Here is a 17,314-nt window from a genome sequence, read left to right on the forward strand (position 1 = left end):
TCAAATGAGGCGTTATATTGTTGCTCTCCAGTCGAGAAGCTTTTAGATTTGGGTAAAGCCGAACTGGAGGCGGGTGGTAAGTGGATTGATTAATTGATTGAAGTAAAAAGGAGACAGAGAGAGAAGAAGGAGAGGAAGGAGATGCCAGGCTGGGCTTATAGCTGAGTTACAGGTGACGTCACGGCGTTCTAAAGGCGTGTATACTATATTATAGAGAGGAAAGAATATTTTAGTAGTAGTAGTTTATTCGGTCAGTTCATTCATTCCTTTAAACGTAAAAACATTTCCAATTCTTTGTGAACAACACGACCGAAAGGGTTTAGGCTGAAGTGAAAACTTATAACGCCCTAACCCAGTTTACAGACTTCACCAGAGAAAAACAAAACACAAACATCAATAATGAACAATATCAAGTGTTAAACAGAAGAGAAATAATCCTGTATCTGAAGTTAGTCACATACATTTCAATATTCCAACAAATATGTTACACACATTTGTTTTAAGGCGAGACACTGCAGGTGAATAGGGAAAAAATGTATATTTACAGATATCAATTTGAAACTGTTGCTGTCGATCACTGGCATAAATGTGAGAAAAAAATACATGGCAAGTTTTCTGTCATTTTATCTTTTCATATAAGAACAAGGTGTTTTATGCCTAAACATGCCCCAAATTTCCCATCTCTTCGGTGATGAAATCTGAATAATGGGCAGAGCTACATTCAAATTTATGGTTTCATTTTATTGATGAATGAGTTACAGAGACTTTCTCAGAGGGGATTTAGGATTTCTTGTTTAGTTTTAAAATAAGCTGTGTTTTAGTGGAAAAAATATTGAAACCTGTCATTTTCGCCTCATTTTTTGACATTCAAAACTCAATAAATGGGGCTTAAGGGATTAAATAATAAAAAATCCCTCTGAAAAAATCTTCCAAATCTTGTTCAGTCCGAGGCTGGAAAATGTGAAGTCTTTAGGTCCGACTGACGTGGACATAGTGTCGCCACAATGACAGAAACATGTGTTTGGAGAAAAAGGGCCTTGAAATTGTGTTCTCCCATATAAGTCTATGGGGGAACATTGAATCAGAGCAATATTTAAACATGTTATTGTGAAGATTAGGCATATTTTCTGTTTCCGGGTGAAAGCTTATATGTTCAGAGACAGATTTGGCCCAAAACCTGAAAACTGAAAAAAATGAGTTTTGCCTGTAGTGTCTCCCCTTAAGTTGAATTAGTTGAAACTAAATCATGTCATCATTATTATTTTTTATTTATTTTTCTTACTTTATTCATCCTGAGCTTATATATTCTTGAATTTTAGCAGCTTTAAACAACTTTTTGAAAGTTTTGACTGTTTGGGACAGTTTGAACTGATCTTCCACAGATTAACTCTTACAGAAACACAGCGACTCTTTTCATTCTTTTTCGCTTTTGCTTTTTGGAAAATAGCAGTTCCTCGGAGGTTATACTGACGTTTCCTGTGTTCAAAAAGCTCCTGGAGGAGGGAGAAGATTGTTAAATGCTTTGTACACTATTACTAATGTAGAGATCATGGATTTTCAGTCGGCTCAGCTCTACAAAGACAGGGTTCGTTGGTGCATAGAAACACACATCACAAAAATTGTAATAAGAATATTTGTGCTTTAGTCCAGAAAGAGCTCGTATCTACTCCCCAGGTTGTATCATATTGGACCCGATTTGTAGGTAATATTTCATGGGAAAATATATGGACACTTCCCAACAAATGTCTGATAACAAACAAAGTAAAAGAGGTTTCGTACAAAATCATCCATAAATATTCTCCAGGTAATTCTTTTATGAGTAAATTCAAAAGGGACATTGGTGTGAACTGAGATCATCCAGAGACATGTTCTTACCCCAAGACATTCTGGAAGGACTTCTGTAGTTTTATAATTGAACATCTACACCAGGACTTTACACTGAAAGGGGAAAACGTTATTTTTTGTTTCTTCAGAAGCAAAAGAAAGAAGACGTCTATTTTGTTATTAACTTACTCATCCTTTTGTCCAAATTTTATGTTCACAAATGTAAATATTCTAAGCAGAAACACAACCTTGCACATTTCTTGACTGACACTCTCTCATTTATCAAGATTTTGGAAGGTTCTGAAAACAAAAAGGCTCTAAAAATGATCAGTATTTGCTCAAAATACAATATATTTGTAGCTGAATAATTGTATTGTACAATTCTGTTACCCCCGGCATACTCTGTATATTCATGTACTTTTCAATAATAATAATAATTTTAAAAAACAGCGGTGCCCTCATTAAAAAAATAAATAAAAATTATATAGAGGAAAAAATATGTTGTTTTTGAGGGAATGTTTGGTCTTGTGCAGAGCGATCATGGACCCAGTGACTGATATTAATGATAATTTCTTTTAATTGATATATTTTCGACTTATGAAAGTGTAATGCAGTTAATAGGAAAAACTGGCTCCTCCCCCCACTGGTGACATCATCATATTCTAGAACCTGCAACCCAGCAATTGGCTTTTGTGTGTTTTACAGCTTTGGGGCAGTTTGAGTTCTGTATAGATCAGTGTTAATTTTGACAACATATTTTATTTTAGTTTTAGTCTTTTGACTAAAATGTAATTTAATTTTAGTCGAGATTTAGTCGAAAAAATCCTTTCAATTTTAGTCTAGTTTTAGTCGACTAAATTTAAGACTAATTGAGTGGACTTTGCATTGATAATATTGATTCTAATCATGTTTAATGTTGTTCCTCTGCTTCATGTTTCTGCTCCACATGAACAAAGCTCAGAGCTGATCCTTTAAACATGATCTGAGGCTCTTTCAGACGCTCAATACAAGTTTGGATGATTTTAGTCTCTCCTTTTCATTTTTATTTAGTCTGATTTAGTCGACTCAAACATCTGGACATTTTAGTCACAGTTTTAGTCTCATGAGAAACTTTTCATTTAGTTTTAGTCCAATTTCAGTCACAAAAATATCACTTTGACTAAAATTAAGACTAAATATTTTAGTCGATGAAATTAACACTGGTATAGATTGATTATAGCACTGAATGTCATTGACGTGCACTGAAAATGCTTTTGTTTTAATTTTGTTTTGTGGAGGTGGATTTGTTCTCATGGAACATTGTCGGCTCCTTATATGGACAAATATACACCTGTGGAAAGTTATATATGTACATTTCTAAATGCACAATGTGTACGTATATAGACATGTGTATCCATGCGAAGGAAAAAAGCCATGTTATCTTCTATCTTCTTGAAAACAATAAACATTTAAAAAAACTGTGATAATGATTTCTTGTGCATCTGAAAGCAGAGAAACGGATATTGTCGATAATCATTTTTTATTTTATTTTATTTTTTTATATTGTCAATAATAACTGTGTTGCTGGCCCGTCGCTCTTCCTGCTCATCACTGCGCATGTGCAGGACGTCGCGCACGGACAGACGCCCAGAGGAAGTTCATGAGAGGTAAGATCTGCAGCAGTTTGTCTTTTCTCTGACTTTACACCAGGTTTCACGCGCCTGTGGACGTGTCGACGTAACAATAATGAATTACGACGTAAGGGCTGATGTTTCTACACTGACAGATGTGTTTACAGCGCGCGGGTCGTCGGGAATAACACGCACGCGCAGCAACAACAACATCAAAACAAAATAAAGGGACGTTTCATTATTGTATTTCTCGGTGCGTTACTTTGACCTGTTGTTTATGTATTTGTCGTTTACAGTAAGATACTATTGTGGAGCAGCCTGGGCGAGTGGCCAATAAACAACAATAAACAACAATAAACAACAATAAACAACAATAAACTCATCTGCACACGTGACACTGTGCGGGTCTTTCAGCTGGAGCTTCATTTTCACATATTTTTACTGTATTGTATGTGAACGATGACACACTTTTAATATTATCAATTGTAAAAAAAAAAAAAAAAGTGAAATGTCTTTTTGGTGGAAGGCCAGTCCCAGAGCTTCCCCTTTCTCTCTCTGTCAGCTGACACCGCACAGGCTTATGGGGAATATGGCGCTTTGAAAAAAATGATGCGTGTGACGTCACTACAGAGCAAAGTCTGCGTAACCTGTGATTCAAGCTGACTGATTTACACATTAAAGCAGCACTAAGTAACTTATTTACCTTAATAACTCCTCCCCGTAGTTCCTGTGGGGGTGATACAAGTGTTTATGAGATGATTGGAGGGTCTTTCATCGCCCCCTGGTGTCTCTGGCCAGAAAACCATGTTTGCAACTTGACTGCCACCGGTCCAGAGTCACCAATACACACTAATGGAATCACGAAGAAGGAGCTAACATGCTAACGGGCAAAGCTAACTGCGGCTAACGTCACTTTAAACAGTATTTACAGCCAAGTTTGAGTGAAAAAAAATATTTCCATTGTATAATTGTATGTAAAATATCCCTCTGTCCCTTCGCCTTTTCTGTCAGCGTAGGATTTACTCTCCAAGACAATTAATAAGTTATAAAATCGTAACTTGCTACGACACCTGCAGTTGCGCTCATGGCCTCTAGGGGGAAGAGTTACTTAGTACTGCTTTAAATACTTGTTCATGGTCAGGGTCCTTGGGCCGGACGCTTCACCCCCCACTGCCTCTGGTCTCCACGTGGTCGTCATGAATGAGAGCGTGGACTGTGAATGGGTTCGTGGTTCATGGATGTGCGCTAGGCTAGTGCTAGGCTAGCGCATGTCTATGGTATCAGCTAGCCTGCATTAAAAACAGTGTGACCCGCTCCACAGAGCACCTGAGGCAAATCACTGATAACACCAGACTAACCATATACATGTCTGTGTCCATAGAGTCATTCCTGAAACATCCCTCTAACCTCTTACCCTCCACCTTAACCAAGCCTCCTATTTTCTCCAGTTTAGTTTCACCTAAATCTAAAAGGTTTTTGACTGGAGTTTACATCCTCTAGGCTAGAGTAAGAGCCTTATTTGAAAGCTAAGACCTACAAAACTTTTTTATTGCATTGTTGATGCGTTTGTCACATTTTTAAGCATTTTTGTTGTTTTTTTATTGTGTTTTTGTCCCTTTTTTGTTGCATTTCAATCTCTTTCTTCCCTTGCTTTTCAAATCACTGATAACACCAGACTAACCATATACATGTCTGTGTCCATAGAATCATTTTGACAATTTTTCATTTAAAATAACCTATATTTGAGCAGCTTCAGCTTCGTGGTTGTATAAGCTACGCAGCGGCGGAGTGATCTGCGAGTAAATAGTCCCTCAGAATGCGATCATTCATGTGATGCAGGTCAGTTATATTCCAAACATGACTCTATGGACACAGACATGTATATGGTTAGTCTGGTGTTATCAGTGATTTGCCTCAGGTGCTCTGTGGAGCGGGTCACACTGTTGTTAATGCAGGCTAGCTGATACCATAGACATGCACTAGCCTAGCACTAGCCTTGCACTAGCCTAGCGCCACGAAACTCTTCAAACATAAGAACTGCATGAATATAAGAAAAAAAAATCTCCAGAAATCAACAACACTCTGGATAACGAGGAAATGAGGCCCTATGTCAAACATCCGGAAACATCCCTTTAATATAGAGACTGCAGTTACACGTAGGACCTGAGGTGGCAGTAGTGAGTATAAAATGCCCAACTTGCATCTATTCTCTTTAAGGCGGGGTTTAAGATGTTATTGTCCTCTGAGCTGAGCTTCTGTTTGCCAGTGACTATGGGTTCTGAGCTTCTTTGTGAATTAAACACAGTCCATTCCTCTGCCAGTGACTCAAACGAACCACAGAAAGTTCCTTCTGGTGTTTCTCCACAGACATGGCGTCGTCCGGCAGCCCCGTGTGCCTGGACCAGCTCCTGTGCTCCATCTGCCTGGACGTGTTTAAAGAGCCGGTCACCACTCCGTGCGGACACAACTACTGCAAGTCCTGCATCACGGCCTACTGGAACAGCAGCAAGGAGAAGACCTGCCCCCTGTGCAAGAAGAAGTTCCGCCAGAGGCCCGCGCTCAAGTGCAACACCAGCTTCAGAGACGCCATCGAGCAGCTGCTGAGCATGTCCTCCGTGAGCAACCCGTCTGAGGAGCTGCTGGCCAGGCCGGGAGACGTGGCCTGTGACATCTGCCTCCAGCCCAAGCTCAGAGCCCTGAAGACCTGCGTGGTATGTGAGGGGTGTGTTTTAGAATGGTTCGCTTAAAGGGATGTTCCAGGGTTTTTGACATAGGGCCTCATTTCCTAGTTATCCAGAATGTTGTTGATTTCTGGAGATATTTCAGTTATTTTATTATTATTATTATCATTATTTATTGAAACAGGGACGATGTACAGAACCATTAGTCTTTACAAGAGGAGATGGTTTGTACCAGATTTAGATAGGGCTGTGCAATTAATCGAAATTCGATTACGATCTCGATTACAACAGTAAACGATTACAAAATTAGCATAATCGCAAAAAATCGATTATAATTATTTTTTGTTTTTATTTATTTTTTTTATGTTTTTTTTTGTTTGTTTGTATGTGTGTGTTTTTTTCCCAAATTTTTTAAATTTTTGATTTTTGTCACTTTTTGATGGATTTTTGTCTTTTTTCTGCTGGATTTTTGTCTTTTTTTTTTATGGATTTTTGTCTTTTTTTTAATGGATTTTTGTCTTTTTTTTAATGGATTTTTGTCTTTTTTTTAATGGATTTTTGTCTTTTTTTTAATGGATTTTTGTCTTTTTTTAAATGGATTTTTGTCTTTTTTTTAATGGATTTTTGTCTTTTTTCTGCTGGATTTTTGTCACTTTTTTGATGGATTTGTGTCTTTTTTTTAATGGATTTTTGTCTTTTTTTTAATGGATTTTTGTCTTTTTTTTAATGGATTTTTGTCTTTTTTTTATGGATTTTTGTCTTTTTTTAAATGGATTTTTGTCTTTTTTTTTAATGGATTTTTGTCTTTTTTCTGCTGGATTTTTGTCACTTTTTTGATGGATTTGTGTCTTTTTTTTAATGGATTTTTGTCACTTTTTTGATGTTTTTTTTTTAAGGCAACAAATAATCGTTTGAATAATCGTGATTTCAATTATGACAAAAATAATCGTGATTATTATTTTGTCAATAATCGAGCAGCCCTAGATTTAGCTCAGCAGATGTTTTTCATCCGCAGTCCCTGGACAGGTGTGAACATAAAGCATTACAATTACAATCTATAAATCCAATCTACAATAAAATCACTGTATAAAATACGTTCTTTGCTTTTCCTAAAAGTGCACACACAACAACAACAAAACTAAACAATCTCTATAGTTTACAGTACATTCATTAATGCTGACACGACTGATGATCTAAAATGTACATTCTCAAATTTCGAGTAAAACTATTAAAATCCACAGTTTCAGACGGTCTGGAAGTTTAATGGAGCGAAACGAGAGGCTCATCGTGCAAAGGCCGACGATCTTTTTGGTTTGACACAGTTTTTATTTGCAGTGGATCGAGTAGTTCTTGTATTTTGCTCAGAACAAAGTCTGACAAAGTTCTTCAGTGGTGGTGGAGCTGCGTTATTGGTGATTTTGAATATAGTTCTTAGATTATTGTATAAAATGAGATTGTCAAAACTGAGCAGTTTGTACTCAGGATATTGCAATGATGATGATGAAGTGGTTTTTATCGAGTGCCTTTAAAGCCTGATTATTCATGCAGTCCTCATATTTGAAGAGTTTAGCGGTGCTAGGCTAGTGCTAGGCTAGTGCTAGGCTAGTGCATGTCTATGGTAACTAGTAGCCTGCGTTAAAAACCTCTTCAAAATCATGTGCTCGTCCTCCAAACGTTGCCATATCTGATTTGTAGAAGCTCCGTTGTGAATTCCACGTGTAGTGATGCGGCCGCAGGTAAACAAACTACTGTAGATCCGGTAACCGAGCAGATCACTCCGCCGCTGCGTAGCTACAACCAGGAAGATGCTCAAATATAAGTTCTTTTAAATGCTGGTTAGTCTGGTGTTATAAGTGATTCTCCTCAGGTGCTCTGTGCTTAACTGTTTTTAATGCAGGCTACTAGTTACCATAGACATGCACTAGCCTAGCACCGCTAAACTCTTCAAATGTAAGAACTGCATGAATAGAAAAAAAACATATCTCCAGAAATCAACCACACTCTGGATAACGAGGAAATGAGGCCCCAAAAATCCTGAAATATCTCTTTAACTTCTTACCCTCCGCCTTAACCAAACCTATTTTCTCCAGTTTAGTTTCACCTAAATCTAAAAGGTTTTTGACTGGAGTTTACAGCCTCTAGGCCAGAGTAAGAGCCTTATTTGAAAGCTAAGACCTACAAAACGTTTTTGTTGCATTGTCGACGCGTTTATGTCACATTTTTAAGCATTTTTTTGTTAAGTTTTCATCCCTTTTTTTTAAATGTATTTTGTTGCATTTCCATCTCTTTCTTCCCTTGCTTTTTACGCTTCTTTGTCATGTCGATATTTTGAGGCTTTTTTCGAGAAGATTTTAGATTTGGGTGATGACGAGCTGGAGAAAATGCCCAGGGGGATAAAGGGGTTGAATGAAATTTGACATAGGCTTTGGATCGAACAATTAAGCCTTTCACAATACCTTTAATTACACTGCACAAAACTGTCAAATCATCTCATTTTCAAGACATGTCCAGTGTTGGGAACGTTACTTTAAAAAAGTAATTAGTTATAGTTACTCACTACTTGTTCCAAAAAGTAACTGAGTTAGTAACTGAATTACTCTATAATGAAAGTAACTCATTACCAGTGAAAGTAACTATTTGTATTACTGTTAAAAAAAAGTTTATTTAGTTGCTAAATATCAATGTTTTTTTTGTGCAGTCTTCACAAATCAATTGAATGAGTAGAACAGACAGGTGTTTGTATATAACTTTTGATATTTATTGCACGTCGACAAACAGCAAGATGTTTATACTGCACTTCAAGTATTATCTTTGTAAGAAAAGTAAACAGTTACACCATATAAAGTGCACTTAACGCTAGCAAATTAAATCAAACTCTCTCAACCTGAGACAACGTTTATAATAGATCCATGGAGACAACTGGTCAAGTAAACAACCTGTACTTCCAAGTGTTTTGTTCACAACAAAAGTAAACTTTTAAACAACAAAAAAGTGTGTTTAGCTCTGTAGTCTTATTCTTAATTAAATAAATTAAACTCTCAATCTCAGACAACTTAGACATTCTGTACTTCAAGTATTGTCTTCAAAAGTAAACAGTTAAATAGTATAAAGTGTGTTTGCAGTAACTGCAGCAAATTAAATAAATCAAACTCTAACAACCAGAGATAAATAGTCTGGAAGACATAGGCTGCTGTATTTCTTTATCTTCATTAAAAAAAGTAAACAGTTTAACAAGATGGAGTGCTTTTAAAGATTGAACTTTAGCTCCTAGATATGTATCTACCCATCCAAAAAAACACTCTCTAACACTCAAATCTAAAACACTCTATTCATGTGTCCGTCGTGTATCCGACTAAGAAATGTAGCCTACCCTTCAAACCACTGATTGTATCTAAGAAGCAGCAGCATTTCAAACCTCTTGTCTGTCAGCCTGTTTCTCTTTGGGGTGAAGACCAGCTTCCCCAGGCTAAATAGTCTCTCCACTGGGGCACTAGATGGAGTGGCTGCATTGTATTTCAGTGAAATGTTCTTTATTACTGGGAATCTGTTAAGACTGTCCATCCCTTGTGCTCCTGATTTTAAATAGTCAGCGACTTGGCTTTCCACAGAAGTAGAGGTGTCTTCCTCCTCCTCAAATGAAAAGAATTCATCCTGTAGGGCTGAGTCGGTGCTGAGGCTGGGCGTTGGTGTGTTGGTACCTGTTGGCTGGTCTTCATCTTGGGCACTTTTCCGGCACTCTGCCAGCAGACTTGCCTTGGCGCTGTCCTTTCTTTCCTGCGTCCGCAGCCAACGTAGTTTAAATCTGGGCAGTGTCACCGCAGCAAAGATGGCAATCTCACTTTCCAGCACCTCTTTAAATCTGGTTTTGATTGCCTGAAATGAGACACACACACACATACAGCATTACACATTACTTTATGAGCTAAGAGATATACATTTAATTTTACTTTGATTTCATAATTCATAATTCAATTAATCCATATTTAATGTATTCAATGTATTTGAAGAAATACTGGCTCTTACCTTGACAACAGCCTCTGGAAGGTCACCAAGGATTTGGAGGCCAGTCTTCAAATTCAGGGTCTTGGAGATCAATGTCTCCAGTGTGGGTAGGAGGGTGCCATAGAAACCATTGTCTTCACCCTGAAGAATGTCAAGGGCTACGGTTAGTGGCTTCAACACTGTGCAGTATTCTCTGAGGAACTGATACTCCCGATCTGTGATAGCCTTCAATCCAAAATTGTAAAAAATGGTGTTCAGCTCGGCAATTGGGAATTCACAGACACGAGCAACGGCATCATGAAAGGAGTTCCATCTGGTTGTACATGGGACGAGGAGCTTCCTTTCAAGGACTTCATCCACCATCTCTGCAGCCACTGTGGAACGGCTGGCCTTGTTCCACAAAGCTGTGCATTTGGAGATGGCACTTCTGTACACAACTTTTATGCCTGGCTTTGAAATTAGCCACTTGTCCACATCAGAGCATGAAATAAGGTTCGCTGTGTGTGATGCACATCTGTGGTGTGGAGGCAAAGTCACAACATCCTCTTCCACATTCATGTCTTGTAAGGCATCATGAAGGTCGACAAAAGTCACATCATCCTCCTCCTCCTCCTCCCCAGAGTCATCATCCTGAACGGGCTGGTAAACTTTAAAGGCTTTCACAAAATTCGAACCATTGTCTGTGACAGTAGCTGTGATTTTGTTAGAAATACTAAAGGATGAGTGGATATTATCCAGTTCTGTAGCAACGCTGTCATTAAAACGTCTGCAGGCCAAGGCAGCTTTCTTTCGCTCTAGGCTGTGTGGATCTAACCAGTGAGCAGTCACGCCGAGGTAACAGTCCAAATGTCTGCAGTTGTAGACAAAAAGCCCAACTCTTCAAAACTTTTTAAGCTCTGTGTTCATTTTGGCGTACTCGGCATCTAGGTATTTAGCAAACGTCTTTGCGCATGGTGCACAGGCCCCTGCTTTCGTAGGTATTTTAGCAATAATGGCTCGGAATGAATCATCCTCCACCGTCGATAATGGCAACATTCTTCCAACAACATACCTGCCTATCATTCGGTTAACTTCAGCCTGTGTCATAGGCTTTTGTTGTGAGGCAGAAAGTTCTAGCTTTTGCTGCTTGGGGGACTTTGCTCCGAGTCCTTCTTCTTTGCTAGTGGATGGCGTGCTATCATCTGAGGTACTGGTGTTTTTGGCCACTAACTTTGTAGATGCGTGTGTCGTTGTGAGATGCTTCATTAAATTTGAGTTACTTACAACGGATGTCGAAAGAGTTTTCACCCCTGGACATAATGTACACATTACATGTACGTTCTTGCCTTTGCTCGCAATAAACTTGAAGTAGTGCTTATATCGCCACCTTGAAAATGCCAAGTTTTCATCAGATTTATCCTTCTCCTCCTGACTCGCCATCTCTGCTGCTCCATCGATTCTCGGTTTCGCTGTTGTGTGTGTGTGTGTGGCGCCACTGGCGCGTGTGGAATGACTGAGACATGACTCCGCCTCCTCACTAGCTAGCTGTGAGCCAGGGGTGCGTTCGGATTACACAGTTTATTCAATCAATATAGTAACGCACCGCATTTTACGTCCAGTAACGATAACGGCGTTGTAACAACGGGGAGAGTAATGAATTAGATTACTCCGTTACTGAAAAAGTAACGGCGTTACGTAACGCCATTACTTTAAACGGCGTTATTCCAAACACTGGACATGTCATTACAAATGTCTAAACTCATTCCAGTGTTTACCCTGTGCTCCCACAGGTGTGTCTCTCCTCATACTGCCCCCTGCACCTGGAGCCTCATCACCGAGTGCCCAGCCTGAAGCGGCACCAGCTGACCCCCCCCACATCCCACCTGGAGCACCGGGTCTGCCAGAAGCACAACAAGCTGCTGGAGCTGTTCTGCCGGAGCGACCGGGCCTGCGTCTGCGCCCTGTGCCTCCAGGACGACCACGCCTCCCACCAGTGCGTCCCGCTGGAGCGAGCCTTCAGGGAGGAGAGGGTCTCCGCGGAGCTCGCCGTCGCGCAGTTACAGGCCGCCGAAAACGCCACGGCTGGAGACGTCCGGCGAACGCGAGCGCACGTGGAGCAGGGCGGGAGGAGCAGAGAGGCCGACCTGGACGTGGTGAACGAGGGCTTCGCGGTGCTGGAGGGGTTACTGCGGAGGCACAGAGGCGCGCTGGCGGAGGCGATCGAGAGGAAGCACGACGAGGCGCTGAAGCCACGCGAGGGCAGAGTCCGCGAGCTGCAGGCGGGGCTCGCCCAGATCCAGCAGCGACGAGCGGCGTTAGAGGAGCTCCTGCGAACAGACGACCCACTGCAGTTCCTCCTGAACAAACCGGAGCCGTTCACCCCGCCACAAAACGAGGGCCAGCAGACGGAGGTGAGGGCAGATCTGAGGGACAGGGAGGGGTTAGAGGTCAGCCACATGACAGGCCTGGTGGATGGTCTTAATCTCTTAACCCCCAGCCAACGTCTTGAAGAAAGCACAAACACAACAAAAACACAACAAGAAAGTAAAAAAAAAAAGAATAATATAGTATAAATAAAACCCCAGAACTGGGTTGTATCTGATGGCAACAAAGTGTATTAAAGCTACTCTAAGCGGCCCCGTTTAGCCGGTCCGGCATCGCTGCATCCCCACACACCCCCACATTCCACCGCACCATGTAAACACAAACACGTGTGGACATCGCAAATGTTAGTTAACAGTTAGCGCAGGGCTTCTCAACCTGGGGGTCGCGAGACAAATTTGGGGAGTCGCCAGAGCATATAGATAAAACATATATTTTAATATTATTATTATGGTGTCGTAGCAAACATGCTGTTTTACCAGGGTGCCATTGTTTGTTCTAAATTTAATTCATTTTTGTTTTAGCCGTTGTTTTTTCTTTGTTTTTAAGAGTTGTAAAGGTTTAACCTCTTAACTCCCACCTGAACCGAGAGGAGCTTTTTCCTCACGTCATCAGATGTGTTTTCCATCATTTTTTTGTTGGGGATTCAACTCATTTTTGTAACTTTTTTGTCATTTTTTCATCATTTTTTGTCTCATTTTAGTCCATTTTTTTGTCACAGTTTTTCATCATTTTTTCATCATTTTTTGTCACATTTTAGTCAATTTTTTTGTCACATTTTTTCATCAATTTTTCGTCACTTTTTTGTCACATTTCCATCCTTGTTTTTGTCTCAGTTCTGTTGCTTTTTTCCAGAAGCTTTTGGATTGGGGTAAAGCCAAACTGGAGAAAATGTGCTCGGTTCAGGCGGGAGTTAAGGGGTTCATGTCCCTGTTTTTCCCATAGTCTGACCCGGGTGGGGGTCACGATCCTAATTAACTGTTATAGTGGGGGTCGTGGCTCCGAAAGGTTGAGAACCACTGAGTTAGCGGCTAACAGTTTAGCATTATGACAGAATACCTGCTCTGATGCAGCTGAAAGGAAAATCAATATCTACAGGAGCTTCAGGTCTTTTTTCTCCTCATGATTAAGCAGCACCGAGGCTGTGAGGCTGAGGGGGAAAAAAGTTCTGCACTTCTGCAACTTAGTTCTAAATGGAGGTATTATGTTCAAAATGCCAAAAAAAGTGAGACTTTCATGAAAGCTGCAGTTTAGAAAATAAATGTAAGTCTCAAAATGTTTACTTCGCTACACACCTTATTTATGCTGATAAATTAATGACATTTCCGTATCTCGAGTAATGCAATCAGAGCAGCGTGTGGTTTATAGTGTGGAGGGAGGGGAGGGAGGGGTGACGGGGAAGAGCCGGGTGAGGGGAGGGGGTTCAATACTCCACCTACTGACAAAACAGTTACAAAAACATAACATAACAGAAAACTTACAAAAATGCAGCAAAAAGTGACCACAAACGGTAACAACTCAAGGAATCATCTTTTTTCAGTTTTGCCAGTGCATCCATTTCCTTCCACTTTTCTGTTTCCGGGTCGTGGGGGCAGCTGTTGGAATTAGGGATGGGCGGATCGATACCACATTATCGATATATCAATGCCAAACGGCTACTTTTTGAGTATCGATATTGGGCAAAAAGTATCGATACTAATTTGCATATGTAAAAAGTAGGCGTGGCAGCAATTTTAAACATAAAAGGACAATTTACATCTTTGTTCTGAACCAAAACAGTCACAGCAGCAGAGGATTGAACTAAACCAGCCATATCATTCTGGTTTAGATTCTGTTTGTCATTAAAGTATTAGTTTTAAACTTTTATGTATTTAATTTCACATTAACATTGTATAATTAACCAGTTAAAGTAATATCATTTTAATGTACACTGCAAAAAGTGAATATCAAGCATTGGCTTAAATGACTTGAATTGAGGAAATGTTTCTTGTTTTGAGCGGTTTTCACTCATTTAGACACTTTTCCTGATCGGACCGAGTTTGCTTTGCTTGTTTGAGGACATTTCAGACCAGTTCTAGGGTAAATCTTGCTTGAAATAAGAAAGTAAAACTGTCAATGAGATAAGAACAATTTTCATTCCCCATTGGCAAAGAAAATGACCTGAAATAAGGATGAAATGTATCGAAACGAGTCAGAAACATCTCAGAACAAGTGAAATAATCCGGGACAAATGCCCAACAACTTCTTAACCAGTCAAAACAACTAAAATGTGGATTATTGTGCTCAAACTGAGATGTTTATACTGATCTAGTTAAATACTTTTTGCAGTGTACCTATTAATTATACAAAATAACCAGTTTTAGACATGTATATTGATTGAAATACGTTCACCTATATGAAAATGACCGGTATCGATATTGGTATTGGTATCGAGAAAAATTACCCCAAAAGTATCGGTATCGTATCGATTCCAAAAAATGTGGTATCGCCCATCCCTAGTTGGAGTTGCCCAAATCACATGGCACCTGCCCCTGATGGCGCCCCCTGCAGGTGGTGGGTCCACAGAAGGACGGCCTCACGGTTAACCGGGCCTGTCGGTCTCTCATAAGGAGCTTCTGACCCGCTCTTTGTCTGACCCGTCACCTATAGGACCTGTTTGCCCTGGGAGACCCTACAGGGGCACGAAGCCCCGACAACAGAGCTCAAACTAGGGCTGCTCGATTATTGAAAAAATAATAATCACGATTATTTTTGTCATAATTGAAATCACGATTATTCAAACGATTATGTGTTGCCTTTAAAAAAATCCATCAAAAAAGTGACAAAAATCCATCAAAAAAAGTGACAAAAATCCAGCAGAAAAAAGACAAAAATCCATTAAAAAAAAGACAAAAATCCAGCAACAAAGTGACAAAAATCCAGCAAAAAAGTGACAAAAATCCAGCAGAAAAGAGACAAAAATCCAGCAAAAAAGTGACAAAAATCCAGCAAAAAAGTGACAAAAATCCAGCAAAAAAGTGACAAAAATCCATCAGAAAAGTGACAAAAATCCAGCAGAAAAAAGACAAAAATCCAGCAAAAAAGTGACAAAAATCCATTAAAAAATTACAAAAATCCATCAAAAAAGTGACAAAAATCCAGCAGAAAAAGTGACAAAAATCCAAAAATTAAAAATTAGAAAAAAAAAAGTGAAAAAAAAATTAAAAAAAAAAATTATAATCGATTTTTTGCGATTATGCTCATTTTGTAATCGTTTACTGTTGTAATCGAAATCGTAATCGAATTTCGATTAATTGCGCAGCCCTATGTCAAACCCCTCCACCACGTCTTAGCTTTCAAACGTGGCCTTACACTTGCCTTTAGGCTCTAAACTCCAGTCAAGAAGCTTTTAGATTTGGGCACATCTCAGCGTGTCCTTGCTCTCCCCTGTTGAGCGATCTGACCTCTGACCTCTGACCTCTCTGTCTCTGACCCAGGATGATCCAGATGACGACGTGTCCTACAGCAGCACGGTGGCGACTGCGGTGATGTTTCTGGGGGACTTTCTGACCGAGGAGATGGAGGAGCTGATCCACGAGGTCAAACGCTCTGATGAGGAGCACGCTCACGTGTTAGACACCGTGTGGATCTCCCCCCCTGACCGGCTGAGGATGATCCGGCAGAACTACGACGTGGACGTGCGGCTCGATCCGTCCACCGCCCATCGTTACGCAGCTTACGTGGGAGACAGATCTCTCACGTTCAATCAGCTCTTCTATAGATTCCAAAACATGCCGTTCGTTTTCAGCTCGAGTGGTTTTTCCTCCAGACGCTTTTACTTTGAGGTCGAGCTCAAGGCGCAGCAGTGGGTTTTGGGCGTGGTGAGGGAGAACTTCAACAAACGGCTGACGTGCAGAGCGACGCCCGGCCCCACAGACGGAGCCTGGGTCCTGAGCAGCGAACACTTCGGCTCTCTGGTCGCTCACCCGCAGAAGATCGGCGTCTTTGTCGATTACGAGAAAGGAGAGGTTTTGTTCTACGACGTGAATTCTGAGATTCTCGTGTCCTCTCACAGACGGTGCACGTTCGACAGGCCGTCTCTCCTGAAGTCCTTCCTCTACGGGCTGATCGGGGTGAAGTGCAAATCAAAGCTGTATCCGGTGTTTGCCACCAGTTCTTACCTGAAGATCACTCCGGTCGTCGATTGAGTTTGTCGAACTTCACATTCACACGAAATGCAGGACGGTTCGATGCAAGACTTGAGGAGTTGTAAAATGCTCCTCCAAACCTTCCGCCACAAGAACTTCAGACTCATGAACAAACAAAAGACCCAACAACTCTGTCAGAATCATGAAGGTCATAATCTGTTCCACCGTGATCACACTCAGATCTGCTTTCAACACTTAATAAACCTGCATCTTTAAATACACTAGCTGAGACCCGGCCTTCGGCCGGGCCTCGCTAGTCTCCACATTTGATATTGTGAGATTATGAGTGATTACAAAGAAATGTCCAACCCGTCACACAGTTCAGCTGTAGACCAGTGGTTACCAACCCATTCCAAAAACTATGGCCACTACAAATGAGTAAAAGAATGAAGGCAAAAAACAATTTCAAACAAACTGCAATTGGAGTGTTTGATGCACCCGTGCTCCTTTCTTATAAACTACAACGACTATATTTTCGCTAAACTCAGGGAATAGAATTCAAGAGACAGTGGAATAAGTATTGATAAATATTAGGGGTTCAGCTTTAACGGTTTGGTTCACGGTGCAGGACCTGTGGTTTGGTGCATCACGGTAGTGCACAGTCAAAAAAGTAATGATTAGGTTTTGAACTGAAATAGCCTAATGATCG

At 40.4% G+C, this 17,314-nt stretch overlaps 1 protein-coding gene across 1 annotated transcript; it reads left to right on the forward strand.

The window, feature by feature from the left end:
• Positions 1 to 5,803: 5,803 nt before the first annotated feature.
• On the forward strand, positions 5,804 to 16,665 carry LOC306959370 (E3 ubiquitin-protein ligase TRIM17-like; the record flags this gene model as incomplete). The annotated part of the gene is made up of 3 exons (XM_079551458.1): positions 5,804 to 6,145; positions 11,887 to 12,507; positions 15,955 to 16,665. 3 exons carry the CDS (start codon positions 5,804 to 5,806, stop codon positions 16,663 to 16,665), a joined length of 1,674 nt encoding a protein of 557 aa, XP_079407584.1.
• Positions 16,666 to 17,314: the final 649 nt, after the last annotated feature.

This window comes from Gobius niger, assembly GCF_951799975.1.
Source record: "Gobius niger genome assembly, chromosome: 2".
Lineage (NCBI taxonomy): Eukaryota > Metazoa > Chordata > Actinopteri > Gobiiformes > Gobiidae > Gobius > Gobius niger.